General features: G+C 44.0%; 1 protein-coding gene and 1 non-coding gene across 10 annotated transcripts in view; both read right to left on the bottom strand.

The window, feature by feature from the left end:
* The window catches only part of CHD8 (chromodomain helicase DNA binding protein 8), a 137,562-nt gene that overhangs the window by 12,173 nt on the left and 108,768 nt on the right, over positions 1–16,621 (bottom strand). For all 9 annotated transcript variants that reach the window (XM_070728819.1, XM_070728816.1, XM_070728815.1 and 6 more), the window contains 7 exons: positions 14,811–14,925; positions 14,453–14,528; positions 11,259–11,313; positions 9,552–9,747; positions 7,625–7,833; positions 4,422–4,991; positions 809–957 (listed from right to left, as the gene is read on the bottom strand). In XM_070728819.1, the coding sequence (XP_070584920.1) occupies positions 809–957; positions 4,422–4,991; positions 7,625–7,833; positions 9,552–9,747; positions 11,259–11,313; positions 14,453–14,528; positions 14,811–14,925 (1,370 nt within the window). The remainder of the gene's footprint in view (positions 1–808; positions 958–4,421; positions 4,992–7,624; positions 7,834–9,551; positions 9,748–11,258; positions 11,314–14,452; positions 14,529–14,810; positions 14,926–16,621) is intronic.
* Positions 14,610–14,720, bottom strand: LOC139155027 (small nucleolar RNA U6-53/MBII-28). The gene has a single exon (XR_011557014.1). It is a non-coding gene; the product is annotated as a small nucleolar RNA U6-53/MBII-28 (small nucleolar RNA).

Raw genomic sequence — 16,621 nt, forward strand, 5'->3', positions numbered from 1 at the left:
CTTTTCCCTATTTTCCTCCCCCCAAATTAAGGTGCGTCTTATATTCCGGCATATCCTATGCGACGTTTCGGTGAAATCACATTCACCATAATCAGGCTGAAGTTGTAAGCTTCGTGCTGCTGTAAATATATTTATATCCTATATTTACAGCAGCACGAAGCTTACAACTTCCGCCTGATGATGGTGAATGTGATTTCACCGAAACGTCGCATAGACACTCAAAATATTACACGGGGCAAAACCCGAACTCAGAACAATCTACATACATATACCCGTGAAAATCTACAAACACACACACACACACACACACACACATACACACAGGATTAAACTGCTGGCAGTCAGCAGAATTAGCCTGCAATATTGCATTCTAACCACTGTGCCAACACAGTTCTTAATATTTTTTCACAAAGTCACCAAGATTTAAGTTTGGTGAGTGGTGCGGTGGCCTAGAGATGGAGCTCCCTCCTCACAATCAGGAGGCTGTGAGTTCAATCCTAAGCAGAGGCAGATATTTCTCTTTCTGGGCACACTGAGAATATATCTGCTGAAAAAAAACCCTCAGCCTGAGATGACAGTTAAGGGTTCGCCCTAACCCACGCAGCAGCCCACCAGTGTTCTGAACTCTATGGGATCGAGAAGAGTAAACCCCATGACGGGGTGCCCCGTAGCGAGTTGGCCGACAGGAAAAGATGGCGGGGGCAAACTGATGGCTCCCCCCCCTCCCCAGGGTCTCAATGGAAGAATATGTTCTTGGTGCACCACGCAACTCCAGGAATATCCCAGCCTTCTCCGGCTCGCCCTTTACCTTTGGCCACTCATGGGCCCTTTGGCGCTCCTGGAGCAGCAGGTCCGAGGCACTGGGCTGCGGGGAGTTCCCCTCGTGGGAAGTGGGAAGAGAGAGCAGTGAGGATTCCTCCTCCTCAAACAACTTCCCGCCACAGGAAGCCTCTTCACCTGGGATAAAAAACCACAATAAGAAGGTAGGAAGAGATGGAATGACAACACGGGTCTGTGCTCCGGAAGAGTATTCTAAAGAGAAGGACATGGCTGGGTGGATTGCATCACATCAGCCTAGTAGGAGTAGTTCTCGAGTTCCAGCAGTTTGTTTAGTGACCATTCAAAGTGATGAGTGTTTAATCACCTTAATTATTCTCACATCATTATAACAACATTGTACATAGTACAATCATCTCCCAACTTTTCCTCTACATAACAATTTTAAAATATGATATAATTATATAACAGAATATTTTCCCTCTTTTTAATTCCTACCTCTATTCTAAACCTTAATTGCACAAATATTAGCTAGATTATTGATTGATTGATTGATTGATTGATTGATTTGCATGCTGCCCCTCTTCGAGGACTTGGAGCGGCTTCCAACAAACAATACAATCTACAAATCCAATATTAAAACAGGACATATTAAGAAACCCTTATTAAAAACAATTACACAACTCAACAAGCCATGCATAAAACAGGCAGCCGGGGGAATCAATTTCCCCATGCCTGGTGACATAGGTGGGTTTTTAAGAGTTTGCGGAAGGCAAGGAGGGTGGGGGCAGTCCTAATCTCCGGGGGGAGCTGATTCCAGAGGGCGGGGCCGCCACAGAGAAGGCTCTTCCCCTGGGTCCCGCCAAACGACATTGTTTTGTCAACAGAACCTGGGGAAGGCCGACTCTGTGGGATCTAATCGGTCGCTGAGATTCGTGCGGCAGAAGGCGGTCTCAAAGATTACCAAAATTGTCACTATTATTAAGTATCAAAATTAATGACAACCAGGTGCCACACTGTTCATGTATTCAATACTTAAAGTATTCAATGTATTTAAAGTTAAAAAAAATCATACAAAATAAAGTTACGGTGGCGCTGAAAAAAGGGATTTACGACCAGGTTTTTTTCTCTGTGTCATATATGTGGATATATACATAATTTTGTATTCACTTTATTTATTTTTTCATGTTTGTGCAGTGTAAAATTGGAAGTGGTCACCCCTTGGGAGCTGCCTGCAACTAAATTTTATTTTTAATGTATGCCAATTAATGTACATTCAAAGTGACAATAAAGTTACAGTGATACCTCATCTTACAAACGCCTCATCATACAAACTTTTCGAGATACAAACCCGGGGTTTAAGAATTTTCTGCCTCTTCTTACAAACTATTTTCACCTTACAAACCCACCGCCACCGCTGGGATGCCCCACCTCCAGACTTCTGTTGCCAGCAAAGCACCCGTCTTTGCGCTGCTGGGATTTCCCTGAGGCTCCCCTCCATGGGTAACCCCACCTCCGGACTTCCGTTGCCAGCGAAGCGCCCGTTTTTGCGATGCTGGGATTCCCCTGCAGCATCGCAAAAACACAGAAGTCCAGAGGTGGGGTTTCCCATGGAGGGGAGCCTCAGGGGAATCCCAGCAGCACAAAAACGGGCGCTTCGGCTGGCAAAAGGGGTGAATTTTGGCTTGCACGCATTAAATGCTTTTCCATTGATTCCTATGGGAAACATTGTTTCGTCTTACAAACATTTCACCTTAAGAACCTCATCCCGGAACCAATTAAGTTTGTAAGACAAGGTATCACTGTATTCTATTCCATTCTTACACTTATGACCTTCGTAGCATCTCCAGGAATGTATGATCAGAATTTGGAAGCTTGGCAAACTGACTTGTGTTTATGATGGTTGCGGTGTCTTGGGATCATGGGATGATCACCTTTTGCGACCTTCGGACCACCGAAGCCCACAAGGAAGACAGGGTCACCTAACGATGCTACCAATTGAATCCCTGAAAGATTCACTTAACAAATATGGCAAGAAAACAAATGTCTCGCTTAGAAACATAAATTTGGAGGTCAACTGTGGTCATAATATGAGGACAGAAACACATGTCTCGTCCATCACAGCTATTTTATACAATAAATGAGGCAAAACCCTTTGCCCTGCTTATTCCTTTCCCCATTTAGTGTTAAACTGAGCATGGGCTTCAATGTTTATGAATTGTAATTTTAGTATAATTACACCATATGTAATTGACAGACTGGATTTTCTTTAGATTTTATCTGTTATTTATAATTCTATTCTAGAATGTTTAATTGAGTATTTTTATTTGTTCTGGTCTCTGACAGTAATAAACTCTTGAGTCCTGAGTTTAAAGGCTAAAGTTCTGTTAGTGGGCAAATAAGGGACAGAAAAGGCTTTTAATAAACTTGAGTGGTAAAAAAAAACCATAACAAGGAATGCTGCATTTCATAAAATACTGCATTAGAAAAAAACCAGGTACAACCATAAATAAAAACGCTTGATTTTTAGAGACAAGAATTGCAGATTGATTTTTTGAAATGATAGATAGGATTTCAAGATAAACTGCTAAGTTGGCTGAAGCTGGGACAAGTAATAGAAGCAAACACCAGGCACTAGGGATTCAAACTGCTGACCTCAGCGATTACTCCACTTTGATAACACCACCCAACGAAATAAACCAGTATGTATTAGTGACAAATGAATTGGGGTTGGGTTCCTCAGTAATATGTCTCAGTCAGGACAATCTATGTTTAGGCTGTTGGTCTATGTTTAATCTATGTTTCAGCTGACTTATTGGATTGTTATGAATTGGGAAAAGCAGAATCCCCTTGAACTCCCTAGAACAGTGTTGTTCAACCAGTGTGCCATGGCACACTAGTGTGCTGCGAGACATGGTCAGGTGTGCCGCGAAGAAGGAAGTTCAGGTTCCGGTCTCACAACTTTTTGCTGAGAGAGAGAGAGAGTGAGACAGGTAGAGAAAGAGATAGAAAGAAAGAAAGAGAGAAAGAGAGTGAGAGAGAGAAAAGAGAGAGAAAGCAAGAGAGAGAGCGAGAGAGAGAAAAGCAAGAGAAAGAAAGCAAGAGTGAGAGAGAAAGGGAGAGGAAAAAAGAGAAACGAGAAAATAATTGAGACAGAGAATGAGAGGAAAGAGAGAGAAACAAAAGAGAGAAGTGACTCTTGATTTAAAGCATATGATAAAAAGCACCCAAAGAATAAGAGTTGAAAATAGTTCAAGAGTGTGTATGTATATATATATATACACACACACACAAGGGGGGGGGGGAGGAGACAGGGATGGAAAAAGAGAGAAGAGTGTCTTAGGGTGTCATTTTGGTTGGTGGTGTGCCCCAGGATTTTGTAAGTGTAAAAAAATGTGCCACGGCTCAAAAAAGGTTGAAAATCACTGCCCTAGAAGAGGGGAGAAAAATACAGTTTGGAGAACCACTGCTCCTATTTAAAAGCAGGTTAAAAACCCTTTCCATCAACAGGTGTTTCTCATTTTTAGTAGAAAAGCTGTCTTCTATGACCAATCCCTTCTGACCTTTTAAGCAAAGAAAGCCATTTTCTGTCCAGGAAATGAGAAGGAAAGAAGGGACACCTTTATAAAAAAGCAAGAGCTCACCCTCACTGTCGTCGGAGCAGCCTGAGGAAGACGAGCACGTCGATGAAGCAGAAATCTTGCTGAGGTCAAGTTCGGAGTCGGAATCCTCAGCTGATTCTGGCTTGGGGGGCAAGGCGAGCGGCTGTGGTGGAGCAGGCGGCTCATTCAAAGGCTGAGAGAGGAGCAGAGGGGACGGAGCAGCCACTGCGCTGACCCCCGGAAGGGGTAGCCCTGTAGGCGGGGCTGACCCTGGGGGCGGAAGAGGGGGCGTCCCTGTGCCCCCGGCCCGACTGTGCAGATGGCTGAGCCGAGCTGCCAGGAAGGAAAAGTCTGGGTCCTGCATGATGGTGGTGTCGGTTTGGCTAAGGCCGTGGCGGGCCACTCCCCGAAGCAGCTCCCCATCGTGGCGCCCGCATTGCCACCACAGTGGCATCTCGGGCCCAGGAGGCTGGCACAGGGCAAGGCGTTCCTCCAAGAGGGGATGGCACAGCACTTGCTCCCGCAGACGGCGCAGGAGATCGATGCGGTACAGGGTGCGGGAAGCCCGCTCTTCTGTGATGGGTTCAATGAACAGAGTGGGGTCTGGAGACTCTGCAGAGGAAGGGAAAACCGGGTGAACCTGGAATCCTTCTACTTCTCATTCCTTTTTCTCAGTTGTTTTCTCTTCTGTTTCATCCCTCATCCCTCCTGGCCCGCTGCTTAAAACCCTTATAGCAGGGGTCCCCAACCCCCAGTCCACGAACTGGCACTGGTCCACTGCATGCCAGCAATCAGTCCATGCAAACAAGCAAAGCCCCACCCACAGGAAACAGGCAGCATGAAAAACCATGCCCCCTCCAGTCCGAGGGGAAACCTCTCTCCATGGAACTAGACCCTGGTGCCCAAAAACAGTGATACGATGCTACCGGTTTGGGCGTACAGTGTTCCCTCGATTTTCGCGGGTTCGAACTTTGCGAAAAGTCTATACCACGGTTTTTCAAAAATATTAATGAAAAAATACTTCGTGGGTTTTTTCCCTATGCCACGGTTTTTCCCGCCCGATGATGTCATATGTCATCACCAAACTTTCGTCTGCCTTTAATAAATATTTTTTAAAAATAAACTTTAATAAATAAACACAGTGAGTAATAATCTAAATGGTTGCTAAGGGAATGGAAAATTGTAAATTTAGGGGTTTAAGGTGTTAAGGGAAGGCTTGGGATATTGTTCATAGCCAAAAATAGTGTATTTACTTCCGCATCTCTACTTCGCAGAAATTCGACTTTCGCGGGCGGTCTCGGAACGCATCCCCCGCGAAAATCGAGGGAACACTGTACCGGTAATAGTGGTTGCTTCAAGTTTGGAGAACCAGTAGTGGCGGTAGCCCATGGCTCCACCCACCCACCCAGATGTCATTTCCTTTTTTTAACCCTTTGCGCAAGCGCAAGGGCTTGCGTGCTGGAGAGGTGGCTCTGTATGCCACTTTCGGCAGGCGTACAGATAGGTTCGCCATGATGGGTATAGCATATCCACCGCTACTGGTTAAAGCAACTTCTCTTTTTTAAAGCTTCAATCTTAACTCTCCCTCCTCCAAAAAAGTCGTAACTGCTTTTACAGTTGCATTAACTTTAACGAGGGCTTCTAAATCTTTCTCAGGCTCATGCGGAAGGCTGAAGGAAAGAGAGAGATTGTAAAATGGAGAAATGAAAAAAATCAGGACCTTGATTTTAAATATTTAATAAATAGGCAAAAAATGGGGGAGGAGGGGAGCAGAGCTCACATTCAATGTTCCATCTGAACTATTTTTCTTCAAATTTCTTTTCCAAATCCACCCGGGTTTTAATAAATAAAATGAATATAAAAAGATTTCCCCCCAATTGCAAATGGCACACTAGGCCACTGCAAAAACATCAGAAAGCACGCACTTAATTCACCATAAAACAATATGGACAAGTCAATAGAATCAGTAGAATCAAGCTCAATTCAAGAGGGTTTTTTTTTTTAAAAAAAAACCCCACTTCATAGCACTACTCAAAATGGTGGCACTTAATTGGAGCTGTCTGTTGTGGTCCGCCAGCAGCCTGAGGGGTTGGCAGCAGACTCCAAAAGCGCGACATTGGGGAGGGCACATGGGCCAGGCCTGGAGAAGGCTCTGTGCCGGAGCCACAGCTGAGGCCCGGGCATCTGGGAGTTCTGTGCTGACTCCAGAGCCTCCAGAGGCTGACATGAGCAAAGCAGAGGAACAGGGGGAGCCTATTCCCAAAGTGTGCATGCACAGGGCTTCCAGAAGGCAAGGACAATTGAGGAAGCAGAGGGCGACACGGGAGCAAGGCTTGGAGATGATTGGCCCCTCCCATAGGACATAAAAGAGGAGCAAAGGATGTGCTCCTTGCAGAAAGCAACTTGGTTCAATTCTGGTTGGTGTAACTCAGCAGCTACGTTTCGACTCTCCTTGCCAATTGGTCTTTGGCAGTGTGTCAAGAGAGAGATAAACATAGAAACATAGAAGACTGACGGCAGAAAAAGACCTCATGGTCCATCTAGTCTGCCCTTATACTATTTCCTGTATTTTATCTTAGGATGGATATATGTTTATCCCAGGCATGTTTAAATTCAGTTACTGTGGATTTACCAACCACGTCTGCTGGAAGTTTGTTCCAAGGATCTACTACTCTTTCAGTAAAATAATATTTTCTCATGTTGCTTTTGATCTTTCCCCCAACTAACTTCAGATTGTGTCCCCTTGTTCTTGTGTTCACTTTCCTATTAAAAACACTTCCCTCCTGGACCTTATTTAACCCTTTAACATATTTAAATGTTTCGATCATGTCCCCCCCTTTTCCTTCTGTCCTCCAGACTCTACTAGTTGAGTTCATGAAGTCTTTCCTGATAAGTTTTATGCTTAAGACCTTGGTTGGTGCTTATCAGCCTGCTTCCCAAAGACTGCAGCAGACTTCTGTCGGACTAATTAATATTGTTTGGGACTTATTATGGCTAGGAATGAACAGAATTCACAGCCGTTGAAATAAAAGTGAGGGGTTTTTAGGACTGTGTTTGTGTTTTATGATTTATCAGGAAGCCCAGGTCGGAACACTGTCTGTCCCATTCATAATTCTTGAATTGGATCTTAGGCCTAAATTTTCAGCAATTAAACTGGGAAGAGGACTCAAGGAATTCAGGTCAAACGTTGCTAATACCTAACTCAGTGCCCAGGGTAATCCAAAATATTTCTACCTGCTACTAACCATCACTTGCAGCAGGAGGAAGGCGGCACACCTGTCGACACATGGCCACAAATCCGTGAAAATATTTGGCTAGGCTTTCATCGGTCTTCTTGTCTAAGCGGGCAAGGATCCGAAACCGACTCCAATGGAAACGCATCATGTCTGGATCATATTCCACTCCAAATGTGGAAACCACGCGATAGAAGTCTGACTGTTCACGACGTGTCCACCTTTGGATACAAAAGATAGTTGAACTCCTTTCATGGCACACGGAATCAATTGGCAATGCAGTTCTTGCCTGCTGCAGATTGGCTGGACGAATCACCCAACTTTTCCTCTAGAATAGGGGTTTTCCAACCTTGGCAACTATAAGATTTGTGGACTTCAACTCCCAGAATTCCTCAGCCATCTGGCAGAGGAACTCTAGGAATTGAAACTCAGAAAAAAGTTACCAAGGCCGGAGAACCTTGTTTTGGAATGACCCAGTAGACAAAAAGGGAGAAAAAAATGTTCTCCCTTTTTTAAAACATTTCTCTGTTTAGTGATCAGCTAGTTTGGACTTGGGCAAGGCAACTAACTCAGTAACTCTGAATGATGACGTAGGAGAAGGGCCGACAGAGCTGGAGGGTGGCGTTAAGCAAGTCATCAGCCTAGAATCATCATGTTCCCACAAATGAGGACCTGGATTGTTGGGGCAATATGCTAGTTCTGTTAAAAAGTGCTATTGCTAACTTGTTGTAAGCCACCCTGAGTCTAAGGAGAAGGGCGGCATAAAAATTGAATGAATGAATGAATAAATGGTCCCAAGTTTAACCCTTCTTGAATTCCATGGAGCTTTATCAGTACAGTCCGAGGAGAGGGGCGGCATACAAATCTAAATAATAAATAAAATAAATAATAAGATAGTCTTCGACTTACTACAGTTCACTTAGTAACCATTCAAAGCTACAATGGCATTGAAAAAAAGTGACTTATGACCGTTTCTCCAACTTATGACCTTTGTAGCATACCCATGATCCTGTGAACCTCATGTGAAATTCAGACGCTTGGAAGTTGGTTATGACCGTTGCTGTCCCCCAAGGTCACGGTATCCCCTTCTGTGAGCTTCTAGCAAGTGAAGTCAATGGGGAAGCCAGATTCACTTAACAACACTTAACAAAGTGCCATACTGCAAGCTACTTCTGCTGATCACCGGCTGCCAGCAGTTTGGCAGATCGAATCTTTGTAGGCTCAAGGTTGACTTAGCTTTCCATCCTTTCCAAGGTCAGTATTGTTGTACAACACTCTACCTATCCCGGCTTTTTTTATTTACAGTGGTACCTCATCTTACGAACGCCTCTTCTAAAGAACTTTTTGAGATACGAACCCGGTGTTTAAGATTTTTTTACCTCTTCTTCCGAACTATTTTCACCTTATGCTGGGATGAAGGGGTTTCTTCCCCCCCCTTTTTTTGAAGAAAGAAAAGGGAGGGGCGGCTTGGAGGGGGAAAGACTGCATTTAAAAAACTAGGAGAACGGAGTGCTTGCAGAGGCACTGAAAGGGTGTCTTTTGAAGAGAGAAAAGGGAGGGGCGCCCCCCTTGCCTTTCTTCCTTCCCATTCACCCTTTAGCCTAGCCTTGCTTCTTCCACCCGCCCCCTTTAGCTGCTCCTCCCTGCCCTCTGTTCGTCTCCCTTCTAAAGTTTGGGATTTTCCTGAAGGATTTGCACCCATTATTTGCTTTTACATTGATTCCTATGGGAAACATTGTTTCATCTTACGAACTTTTCACCTTACGAACCTCCTCCTGGAACCAATTAAGTTCGTATGATGAGGTACCACTGTACTCTATTTTCAAGGAAATATTTTAAAGAAAAAGTAGCATCTTATACACAGAAAAATCTCTCCTACCCCGCTTCTCCAAAGAAAGGGGAAGAGAGAAGCACAGATTCTATAGACCCTAAAGATTACCTCTGCTGCTTCTCTCGACGCACCATCTCCTTCAGCTTAAAAGCGGCCTCGCAACGCCGACGCCGCCGATCCCCCCGTTCCGCAGCCTCCATCTTCAGTTGCTCGCGCTTGTAGCTCCGCTGGAAGGCTGTGATTAGTCGCCGCAAACGGGCAGTGAGCGCAGAGGCTGGAGGCCAGAAAAGATTCCCTGGCTGACCTACGGAATAGAAGAGAATTCTTTATTGGCCAAGTGTGATTGGACATGCAAGGAATTTATCTTTGATGAATATGCTCTTAGTGTGCATAAAAGAAAAGATACATTTGTCAACAGTCATGAGCTACAACACTTAATGATTGTCATAGGGGTCAAATAAGTGATCAGGAAACAGTCAATATTAATACAAATCTTAAGGATACAAGGAACAAGTTACAGTTATAAGTGGGAGGAGATGGGTGATAGGAATGATGAAAAAAAACTAATAGTAACAGTAGTGCAGACTTAGTAAATAGTTTTACAGTGTTGAGGGAATTATTTGTTTAGCAGAGTGATGGCATTCAGGGAAAAAACTGTTCTTGTATCTAGTTGTCTTGGTGTGCAGTGCTCTATAGCGAGGTTTTGAGGGTAGGAGTTGAAACGGTTTATGTCCAGGTTGCAAGGGGTCAGTAAATATTTTCACAGCCCTCTTTGTGACTTGTCCAGTATACAGGTCCTCAATGGAAGGCAGGTTGTCAGCAATTTTTTTTCTGCAGTTCTGATTATCCTCTAAAGCCTGTGTCAGTCTTTGCAGAACCGAACCAGACAGTTATAGAAGTGCAGATGGCAGACTCAATGGTTCCTCTGTAGAACTGGATCAGCAGCTCTTTGGGCAGAATGATGACAGGGTTGGCCATGTCACTCTTGCATCCCCCAGACCTCCACTTGATCCTCTTCTCAAGGTAAAGATCCAGATTAACAGTGTTGGATAGGACTTTGAAGGTCATCTAGTCCAACAACCCCCAAGGAGGAGATCCTACACCATTTCTAACAAGATGGTAGTCCAGTCTCTTCTTGAGTGATGAAGCTCCTGCTAAATTTCTGAAGGAAAACTGTTCCATTGGTTGATTATGCTCAGAAAATTTCTCCTTATTTCTAGGTTGAATCTCTCCTTGTTCAGTTTCCATCCATTATTCCTCGTCTGGCCTTCAGATGCCTTGGATAATAGCTTGACCTTCTCTGTGGCAGCCCCTCAAATATTGAAACACTGCTGTCCTGCCTCCCCTGGACTTTCTCTTCACTAGACTAGCCATGCCCAGTTCCTGCAAGCGTTCATCGTATGTTTTAGTCTCCAGTTCCCTAATCATCCTGGTTGCTCTTCTCTGCACCTTTTCCTATAATCTCAACATTTTTTTTTTTTAGTGTGGTGACCAAAACTGGATGCAGTATTCTAGGTGTGTTTTTACCTAAAGGCTTTATTATTATTGTTATTTGATATTTTAATGACCCCGTAATCCTTAGTGTCAATGCAACTGAATGTAGCTGAGGTCTTACTGGCCGGATGCCCTTCCTGTCATCAATGCGGAGTTCACAGCAGAGAATTACTCATTGTCCCCAGAGAGAGAAATGTCTGCTGCTACCTAGGATCGAACTCACAGCCTCCTGATCGCGAGGCGAGAGCTCCACCTCTAAAGCCTCTGCACTCTACCTCTAAGGCCACTGCACGGCTCTTATTACGGCTCTGTATAAATTACCTTCCTCCCCGTCCACCACCGATATGTCTTCATCCATCATCATTAGTGCTTCGCCCTGGAATGGAGAAATTAGTGCTATTCAACTGAATTGCCAAATACCCTACCTAGACCAGGAGGCTCTTCGCACAGTCCCTCACGCCCTCATCACCTCACATGCCTTGACTACTGCAATGCACTCTACGTGGGGCTACCCTTGAAGAGCGTTTGGAGACTTCAGCGGTGCAAAATGCGGCTGCGCGAGCAATAACAGGTGTACCAAGGTATACCTGTATTACTCCAAGTCTATGCAAGCTGCATTGGTTACGAGTCGGTCTCCGGATGCAATTCAAGGTGCTGGTTGCCACATTTAAAACCTTACGTGGTTCAGGGTCAGAGTACTTACGGGGACCGCCTCCTGCCTCATACCTCTCAACGGCCAATAAGAGCCCACAGGGCTGGCGGGGAAGGGCCTTCTCTGTGGCGGTTCTGACCCTGTGGAATCAACTGCCTACAGAGATCTGTACTATCCCCACCCTACCGTTCTTCCGGAAAACTGTTAAAACCTGGCTTCTCCAGCAGGCCTGGGAACAGGAATGATTGAGTGTACGCATGGTTGGTTTTTATTTTTTTTGCATTATTTATGTATTTTACTGCTATTTGTTGTTTTTATTTCTGTAGTATTTTATACTGTTTTTATTTGTTGAGATTATTGTGAGCCGCCCAGAGTCTTTCTTGTGATATAGATATCACAAAATAAATAAATGCCCTTTATTGATGGGAATGATGGTTTTTTTTTAATTGGCCTAAGAGTCACAAGCTTGTATTACTTGTGGAAACAGGATCTGGCCGGTGAAAACATGGAAGCAGACAGGCGTTTTGCAAACGTTTCCCCCCATGTTTCTCCATAACTCAAATATCCCAAACGGGGGAGAAAAAAATATTGTTTCCATTATATTGCTTTGCGAGACCTGTAACAGCCTTTATTGCCCTTAACATTTTCTTCAGGCACCCAAAAAGCATGGGTAGGGTGGAGATGAGGAAGCAGCCACAGGCTACTTTCCCCTAATTTGGCACATCTGCAGATAGCTGAATTCATCCTGAAGGATGTTTGTGGAGATTCTCAGTCATCCAGGTCATTAATTTGTCAAAAGGCAACTGGACTGGGTTCCTTCGCCCTTCCTCTCAGACGAGGAAGAAGAAGAAAAATGGTTCACTTTTCATCCATGAAGCTTCATAGATTCTGGCAGGAAATTGGGGACAATGAGAAGAAAGCAGGGGACTTCTGGTAGGATGTTTTTGGGGGGGTGGGTTTGGAAGCATTGACCAGAGGACTTGCAAAGAAATATGATCTTTCCAACCTCCCCAAATCCTATCAGAATTGTAATTTTTCCATCTCTCCTACCATCCATACCAGCAAAGTAGCTTTTTTTCTTTTTCCTTGGAGGAAAAAAAACACCAAACAAACCCAGGTCCAGCTGCCTTTTTGAAAAAAGCACTTTTGAGATCCCACCCCCATTTTAAAACAGTTTATTTATACATTTCCCCTTTACATACATATGGGCTCTACCTCTATTATCCAACCATTGATAAAAACAAATCCCATGTTTGAAAATATTCTGCATCTTTTTCTTTTATCTTTAATGTCAATCTATCCATTTCTGCAGTCTAGCATTTTTTAAAAAAATTACGTCTTCTTCTGTAGGTGTTTCTTCGTTTTTCCAGTGCTGTGTGAATATTGAAGGATATTCTACTGAATACCAAAAGATATCGAAGGATACACACACTATCTGCATAACCGCAGATCGCTCAACAACCATTCCCAGCATACTTCCTTGTCAGTCTTAATGGCGAAGGAAGCTGGAAGGGGTGTTTCAGCTACATTGGGAGGAACACAGGTTCCCAGCAAACGTTCCAAAGCGCATACTTGACACAGCAGGTTGTGGGTCCAAGAAAGAGTAAGGGGAAGGAAAAAGAAGATTTCTTTCTAAAAGGAGTCACCGGTATTGGAGTGGTGTAAAAATATAATGAATAAATCAAAACCAGGGCCAAAGCCTTTGTTAGGTTTTTGGTTTAAAAGTAATTGGTGGTAATTGGTTTAAAAGATCTTTAAAAGATTTTGGTGTCTGGTTTTTTTTTAAAGATGTCAGCGATATCCATGATGGTGAACCTATGGCATGCTTGCCATAAGTGGTACACGGAGCCATATCTGAGGGCATGCAAGGCGTGGCCCTATGTCAGCTTCAACACACACATGATCAATTTCAGCCTTTTGGAGGGCAGGGAAGGCCATTTTCACCCTCCCCAAGCTTCAGCAAAGCCTCTGGAGTCTGTGGATAATGAAAAATGGATTCAATGGGCCTACCAGGTTTCCCATAGGCCATTTGTGCCCATTTTTCGCTATTCATAGGCTCCGGAAGCTTTCCTCCGGTAAAACGATTCAACAGGTCTAAGATGTCTGAGTGGGGGAGGAGCAGTGCAGAGGGTTGTGTGTACAATATTCATGGGGGGAAGGGCATTGCAATGTCATGGGCTTTCCCAAAAATGCCCATGTTACACCAACACTCCGCAGTCTGCATTGGTTGCCGATCAATTTCCGGTCACAATTCAAAGTGTTGGTTATGACCTATAAAGCCCTTCATGGCACCGGACCAGAATATCTCCGAGACCGCCTTCTGCTGCATGAATCCCAGCGACCAGTTAGGTCCCACAGAGTCGGCCTTCTCCGGGTCCCGTCAACTAAACAATGTCGGTTGGCGGGCCCCAGGGGAAGAGCCTTCTCTGTGGCGGCCCCGACTCTGGAACCAGCTCTCCCCAGAGATTAGAACTGCCCCTACCCTCCTTGCCTTTCGTAAACTCCTCAAAACCCACCTTTGTCGTCAGGCATGGGGGAATTGAGATATCTCCCCCGGGTCTATATAATTTATGTATGGTATGTTTGTAGGTATGTCTGCTTAAAAATGGGGTTTTCTTAACTATTTTAAATTGTAAATTATTAGATTTGTTATGAATTGCTTTATTATGTTGTGAGCCGCCCCGAGTCTACGGAAAGGGGCGGCATACAAATCTAATAAATAAATAAATAAATAAATGTGGGTGAGAGCACTTGTGTGTGTGCTATCACACGTGCCCGTGGCCTTTTGGCATCTGAGCAAAAAAAAAAAGGTTTGCCATCACTGGGCTATATTTAACAGTACAATTTGGTTTAGGACCCCCACCTCTTCCTCGTGCTCCTTAGCAGGCGCTCCAACGGGTTTGTATTCCGGATCCTCGCAGTCCTTGTCAAAATCCACTCTGCCAATGACACAAGAACTAGTCAACAGTGGCTGTGGAAATCCCCACATCTCTCTCCCTCCACACACACACTTTCTCGACACACCTCAGGACTTCCCTTGAGAAGCAAATTTAACTCATAGACACCCGAGTTGGGGGCCACTGGTCCTCCCCTCGGTGCCTCGGTATTAGCATGGCGAGTCATCACGGGTGTGCGTCCGTCCCACCCACCGCCTCCATCTTCCTCCCGTCTCTCTCCCTAGCCCTGGGAACAGCTCAAGTCAACCCCAAGTGGTCTCTCACCCCTCGCCCACGTCCGGACGATGCTCGGCGGCAATGGCCTTGTCATCTGGGCGGCCGGCTTTCTCCAGGAAGCAGAGCGCAGGGTCGGCTCGCATGGTGTTGTACTTCTCGTAGCCTGAAGGAAGAGACAAACATCAATCTTTATGTCCCCATGTAACCTCAAGCAGAGGTTAGAATAGTTTCAGCTTCCCAGTTAAGCCTCTGGTTCTGGCATGAATTAAATGGTCTTCCAGCCAAGAGTAACCAGGTCTAATTCTACTTCATTTACTGGTCTAAAGTTGGCCAGATAGCAATAGTGCTTCATGTGGCTTTATACCCTTCTTCTGCTGCAACCTAACAGGACCGACACAGACTTCAGAGGATAATCAGAACTGCAGAAAAAGCAATTGCTGCCAACCTGCCTTCCATTGAGGACCTGTATACTGCACGAGTCACAAAGAGGGTGGGGAAAATATTTACTGACCCCTCACATCCTGGACACAAATTGTTTCAACTCCTACCCTCAAAACGTCGCTACAGACCACTGCACACCAAGACAACTAGACACAAGAACAGTTTTTTTCCCGAATGCCATCACTCTACTAAACAAATAATTCCCTCAACACTGTCAGACTTTCTACTAAATCTGCACTTCTATTCTACTAGTTTTTCTCATCATTCCTATCACCCATTTCCTCCCATGTTGACTGTATGACTGTAACTTGTTGCTTATATCCTAAGATTTTTATTAATATTGCTTCCTCATTGCTTATTTGACCCCTATGACAATCATTAAGTGTTGTACCACATGATTCTTGACAAAAGTATATTTTATTTTATGTACGCTGAGAGCATATGCACCAAGACAAATTCCTTGTGTGTCCAATCACACTTGGTCAATAAAAAATTCTATTCTATTCTAATCAGCTTACAGAGTCAGTGTGAGAAATAAGAATTATTCCTGTAAAAAAAGGGAGCAAGATTGACGCCATATTTATCCTTGGTATGACCTAAAACACCAGCTGTGAGGCATTCGGTACAGAGTTGTATAATAGAGACATTTTTGAGGGGAAAAACAATTATAAGTTGATCATTCCAGGTCAGGTCAGAGTGACACTGAAAGGCTGTTATGCTAAAATTGGTAGTTTTGTTCTGATTAAGAATGTGGCAAATTATTAGGGGGTTTGTCTGGGAAAACAGTTGTTGTGTAGCCAAAACTTATGTAAGGGGGAGGAGGTTTTTACTCCCAAACTGTATTAAAATCTTGTAGTCAATGTATTCTTTGATCATCTTTCCTCTGGCTCACAGCAAAAGCCGAGTAAAGCTCTTTTTATTATTTATTATGGGGTCTCCTGAATTGTTCACTTGAGAAGTTTTTACCTAACAACTCTATATTATATAATAATATAATATTTAAGTGAATAATTACTCAATATCTAATCTTATTTGATTATTATATCACAACATAAAGTATTCTAATTTCTAACTTACTTTCTATTCTATTTCATCTAACTCCCATATGAATTTCTTTAATATATACTTATTCCTCTATTTGTAATTGTATTTATTCATTCATTCATTCATTCATTCATTCATTCATTCATTCATTCATTGTATAGAGAAGTTTAAATCTCAGTCAGTATATTGCCCCAAACAATAATCTGGGTCCTCATTTTACCGACCTTGGAAGGATGGAAGGCTGAGGTCAACCTTGAGCCGGTGAGAATTGAACTACTGTCAGTTGACAGAGTTAGACTGCAATATTGTGTTCTAACCACTGCGCCACTAGAGCTCTTGTTGTGCCTCCGCTTGTGGAGATGTTTACAACATCC

Source organism: Erythrolamprus reginae, chromosome Z (genome assembly GCF_031021105.1).
Source record: "Erythrolamprus reginae isolate rEryReg1 chromosome Z, rEryReg1.hap1, whole genome shotgun sequence".
NCBI classification, from domain to species: Eukaryota; Metazoa; Chordata; class Lepidosauria; order Squamata; family Dipsadidae; genus Erythrolamprus; species Erythrolamprus reginae.